This window comes from Scomber scombrus, chromosome 20 (assembly GCF_963691925.1).
Source record: "Scomber scombrus chromosome 20, fScoSco1.1, whole genome shotgun sequence".
NCBI classification, from domain to species: domain Eukaryota; kingdom Metazoa; phylum Chordata; class Actinopteri; order Scombriformes; family Scombridae; genus Scomber; species Scomber scombrus.
The window spans coordinates 21,294,915-21,299,914 of NC_084989.1; the positions used below are offsets into that span (position 1 = coordinate 21,294,915).

A 5,000-nucleotide genomic window follows, 5' to 3' on the forward strand; every position below is an offset into this window, starting at 1 on the left:
CCTCCTCCTCTTTCCTCCTCATCATCGTTAAGCTTCGGCCCGAGCTGCACGTTCAAAAGCTCACTTAAACCTCCCCAGATTGCAAAAGTAAATACGGTCAATAAATGAGCTTGTGTTTAAGCAGTTAGTTGTCCGTAGAGCAAAGGGTCTAGAGTAGAAATGCACATGTTTCAGCTGACTACATCGTTTTTATTGGCCAAAATCATTTTGTTTTTATATAATAATGCTGCAACAGAGTAAAGAAAAACATTCAGAAGAGGCCATGTAGAGCTGTCCTGTTTGTTCACATGCAGGGTTGGGAAGGTTACTGTGGAAATGTAAAAGGTTACAGATTACTAGTTACTCTATTTAAACTGTAATAAAGTAATGTAACTATTTTCAATGACTTCATCAAAGTAATGTAACTTATTACATTTGATGACTTTTCTAACTTTCTAACCAATGTTTTAGCTGTTAGGGTAAATGCTCCCTTCCTTCATTCCTTCCTACCTTCCTTCCTTCCTCCTTTCCTTCCTTCATTTCTTCCTCCTTTTCTTCCTTCCTTTCTTCCTTTCTTCTTCTTCCTTCCTTCCTATTTCCCTTCCTCCCTTCCTTCCTTCCTCACTTCCTTCCTTCCTATTTTCCTTCTTTCCTCCCTCCCTCCCTCCCTTCCTTCCTATTTTCCTTCCTTCCTTTCTTCCTCCTCACTTCCTTCCTCCCTCCCTAACATCTAAGATCAGCTGTTAGGGTAAATGTTCCATTAAGCACCAAAATCTAAGTCCAGCTGTGTTTCATGGATACTGACATGATTTATAAGGGAGATCATTTCTTATAAAGCAACATTTATCTCTCATTTGAAAATGTATTCATTAGTTCATTTTGGAATATAAAATAAAGATATTTGATGAATAAAGTGGGTTTAATTGGTACTGTGACTCCATTTAAGCTCATGTGTGCTCCAAATAAGCTCACATCATGATTCTATTTACTAAATATAATAAAAATATTGATTTCAAAGAATTAAAAACAGCAATATATGTATTCAGTAACATGTTAAATATTGAAAAATGAGTAAAAATTCCTCCTGAGCAAAATCTTAAAGGTCTGACTTCAGATGTAACCTCTTTTATAATCATCACTTCTTCATAAGTAACTATAACAGATTACAGTTACATTTATCTGGTGTTGGATTTGCATGTTTCTTTAATTATAAGAATGATAATTATACTAAATTAAAGTTTCAATAAACTGAAACATAGGAGCAAGGTTTATAGTTCTGACATGGAAAAATAAGCAGCAAATGATAAATGACAGTAAAACAAAAAATAGACAAAATAATGAAAAAGAGATTAAAATAATAGCATTAAAATATATATATATGCATAAAAGTGAAGCTTAAGAAGTGATTTAAAAGATGAAAGTAATGCGATAAAACAGAGGAGCCCGGACTAAATAGTGCACCAGTAAATCTATAATATAGCTCGGATCTTGACCCTGTAAGACCTTAAATGTTAACATCTGTGTCTCCAAAAAAGGAAGAAAAAAAATCCACCTTAAAACACATCATCATCACATTCAAAAACACAAAACAGGTCCAGCTGATAAACCCATTCTGACCCTCTGCGTTGTTCGAGTGTTGTTTTCCTCGTTCCCACACAGAGAACCGACCCAATGTACAAAGTGTTCAGTCATTTCACGACACTCACAGTACAACTTTAAAAAAAAGAAAAAGAAAAAAAGAAGAATAAAAAAAAGAGCTTTTATGGCAGAAAAAAAGCTTTTGTTAAACATCAGTGTCTGCAGTTTAACAATAAAAGCTTCTGTCGAGGCAAATTTCTCCAATCATAAAAGAATAAATCACGTAGGGGACACAGGAAGAAAAGACAGTTTCCCCTCCTGACAGCAGCCTCACAAGACTAGAATACAATGCAGACACATGCCTCGTTGTATTTTTAGTGAAAGGCCAGGACTATTGCTGAATAATCGCTTCTTTTTTGGCTCTATTAAACCACTTCCCTGCTGTATTTCACTTTCATTTGCACCGTTTTTTGTATCTTTTCCTGCCAATTATCAGCGTCACCTGGTGCAGCTTCAATTAAAACATGTTATTTGATAATTAGTACAGGCTTAAATTATAATAAATATGAGGCGTTTATCCAACTTTAAATAGTTTTTACTGGATCTGCACCATCTGTCCGCTTATGATCACCGTTTATTTAAAGTTTTTGTTTTTATTATAGCTTTTTTTTGTATGTATTTGTCTCTATTCCTTTATTCTGAAATTTTTAGGTTGTATGTTTCACTATAAGAGGTCCGCCTGACGAGCCATTATGGGTTTTATTGGCTCTTCCTGCACATTTCCTTCTTAATCTCAACACATCTGCATCTATTACTTTTCTTGTATTATGTATTTTCTTTCTTTTTACATGCAATGACAAATAAATCATAAGGAAATTAAAGATTTGAGCATTTTCTGGCAGATTTTTGACGTTGTTTAATGAATGTTAGATGTTAATAATTTGCAGAATGTGCACAAAGTGAGGAATATGTAATTTATTATATGCCCAATTTCCACTGAGACAATAAACCAATATTGTACAAAAAGCAATGTAAAGAATTAAAGAATAAAAGTTAGCCTTGTGCCTTTTGTTTTAAATGAAATGTCCACATAATCAAACTCATACTGGCCTTTTTATTTATTTACTTTCATTCCTAGATACACTTGTTTTACTTTCTTAATCTCAACACATCTGCATCTATTCTATACTCTATACTCTATATCTATACTTTTCTTGTATTCTGTATTTGTGTACAGTATATGTCATTAACGTGCATACCTCTCTGGTGTTTTCCTGTGTTCATCAGACCCTAAATGGCTGTCCACCAACCTGGGGATCCTGACCTGCATCGAGTGCTCCGGCATCCACCGAGAGATGGGGGGTCCACATCTCCGCATCCAGTCCATGGAGCTCGACAAGCTGGGAACCTCAGAACTCTTGGTGACTCATTTTTTCTTTGAATAAATATTTTTTCAAGGCGGCCAGCTGTGTTCTTGCGCCCCCCCCCTTCACTATTTTCATCTCTGGTGGTGAAATATTAGAAATAATGAAAGAGTAGAAGAAACACAGGAGAGAGAGAGAGAGAGAGAGAGAGAGAGAGAGAGAGAGAGAGAGAGAGAGGAGAGAGAGAGAGAGAGAGAGGGGTAGAGAGAGAGAGAGAGAGACAGTGAGAGAGAGAGAGAGACAGTGAGAGAGAGAGAGAGAGTGAGAGAGAGGGGAGAGAGAGATGTTTAGCCTGATGCCGAGATCTACAGAGAGAGACAGAGAGAGAGAGAGAGAGAGAGAAAGAGAGAGAGAGAGAGAGAGAGAGAGAGAGAGAGACAGTGAGAGAGAGAGAAAGAGGGGTAGAGAGAGGGAGAGAGAGAGAGTGAGAGACAGAGAGAGGGGGGGTAGAGAGGGAGAGAGAGAGGAGAGAGAGATGTTTAGCCTGATGCCAGATCTACAGAGAGAGAGACAGAGAGAGAGAGAGAGAGAGAGAGAGTGAGAGAGAGAGAGGAACACAGAGAGAGAGAGAGAGAGAGAGAGAGAGAGGAGTTGATGCCTTGAAGCTGCTGGGATGTAACCTGATGCACCAGATGGTTTGTTACACAGAAACATCTGAGAAGAGAAGTCTTCCTTGGAAACTGTTTTAAAAAAAGAAAAGAAGGGAGACACTTTAAAAAAAAAAAAAAAAAAAAAGGGTTAGTGTTAGGTTGGATGAACTGCTGCTTTTGCAAGATCACCCTCAATCTTTCTGTTATTTCAAGACTTTTTTATTGAATCATCAGTTTCAAACTCGCTCTACTTGCAGCTCTGTGCCCTGTGTGACATCATCATTTTCGTACATCTCTGTGTCACTTCAGTATTTTATACAGAGGAGCCCAAATATGGAATTTACTACCCTCATAATTTCTGAGAGAGCCTTGAAATCACTTTTATTATCAAACCAGTATTATCCAGTATTGTCCTTGCATAAACAATAAACTATAAACAATGGGACGTTTATTGGTCCAAACTACCAGTGGTTCAGACACATGAGCATCATTGAAGTCTGATCTTGCAAATCCAGCTTCCTCTCTCAAAACTAAACAGAGGTGCAAAACTCCCCAAAAACCAGCGTGAGTCATCTGTCTCTTCTTCTCTTCTTCTACTACATGATCCCCGTCATCTTATACTTCTTCTCCTTCTTTTTCTCCTCCAGCTGGCCAAGAATGTAGGGAACAGTAGTTTCAATGAGATCATGGAGGGAAATCTCACTTCCCCTACACCAAAGCCGACTCCCTCCAGTGACATGTAAGTACTGTCTGAGATTAAAAAAACGCCTTTCTATGATGTCATTCTGACCCTTCATGCAGCATTATTTTATTTTTATGTACTTTGCATATGTGTGGAATCAATCTCAAGGTGATTTTGCTTTGTTCTGTACAGTTAAAATATTAATGAATAGCAATAAAGTTAAAAAACAAACAAAAAAACACCTAAAAACTACATTTATTTAGTTTTCTAACCCTCTCCACCATGTTTTTCCCCCCCAGGACGGTGAGGAAGGAGTTCATCAATGCTAAATATGTGGACCACAAGTACGCGAGGAAGACGTGCTCGTCTGCGGCAGCTAAAATGATCGATCTGTTCGAGGCGGTCCAGTCCAGGGATCTGCTGGCCCTCGTCCAGGTCTACGCAGAGGGGGTGGAGCTTATGGAGCCTCTTCCGGAGGCGGGGCCGGTGAGTGTGAGCTTTTAAAGGAGAGTGACGGGGTTCAATTAAATCAACGTATACGTCACAGTCATACGTTACCTTCTGGTGAAAGTGCGGATAGTTCTAGTTTTAGAGAATGTGTGTCGAGGTTTTTTAGATATCTGACTCTGAGATTAGTGAAAGGAATTTAGTTTTTAGGGGGTTTGAAGAGCTGAAAACAATCCGGTGATGAACAGGATGTTAATTAGTGTTCCTGAATGATCATTTTTGTCATTATTTCAGCAAAAA

At 38.0% G+C, this 5,000-nt stretch overlaps 1 protein-coding gene across 1 annotated transcript in view; it reads left to right on the forward strand.

Annotated features, from left to right (window-relative positions):
- Nucleotides 1-5,000, forward strand: part of asap1b (ArfGAP with SH3 domain, ankyrin repeat and PH domain 1b) — a gene marked incomplete in the record, with an annotated part of 78,567 nt that overhangs the window by 53,759 nt on the left and 19,808 nt on the right. The window contains 3 exon segments of the mRNA XM_062441805.1: nt 2,845-2,978; nt 4,219-4,310; nt 4,553-4,739. Coding sequence (XP_062297789.1) covers nt 2,845-2,978; nt 4,219-4,310; nt 4,553-4,739 — 413 coding nt within the window.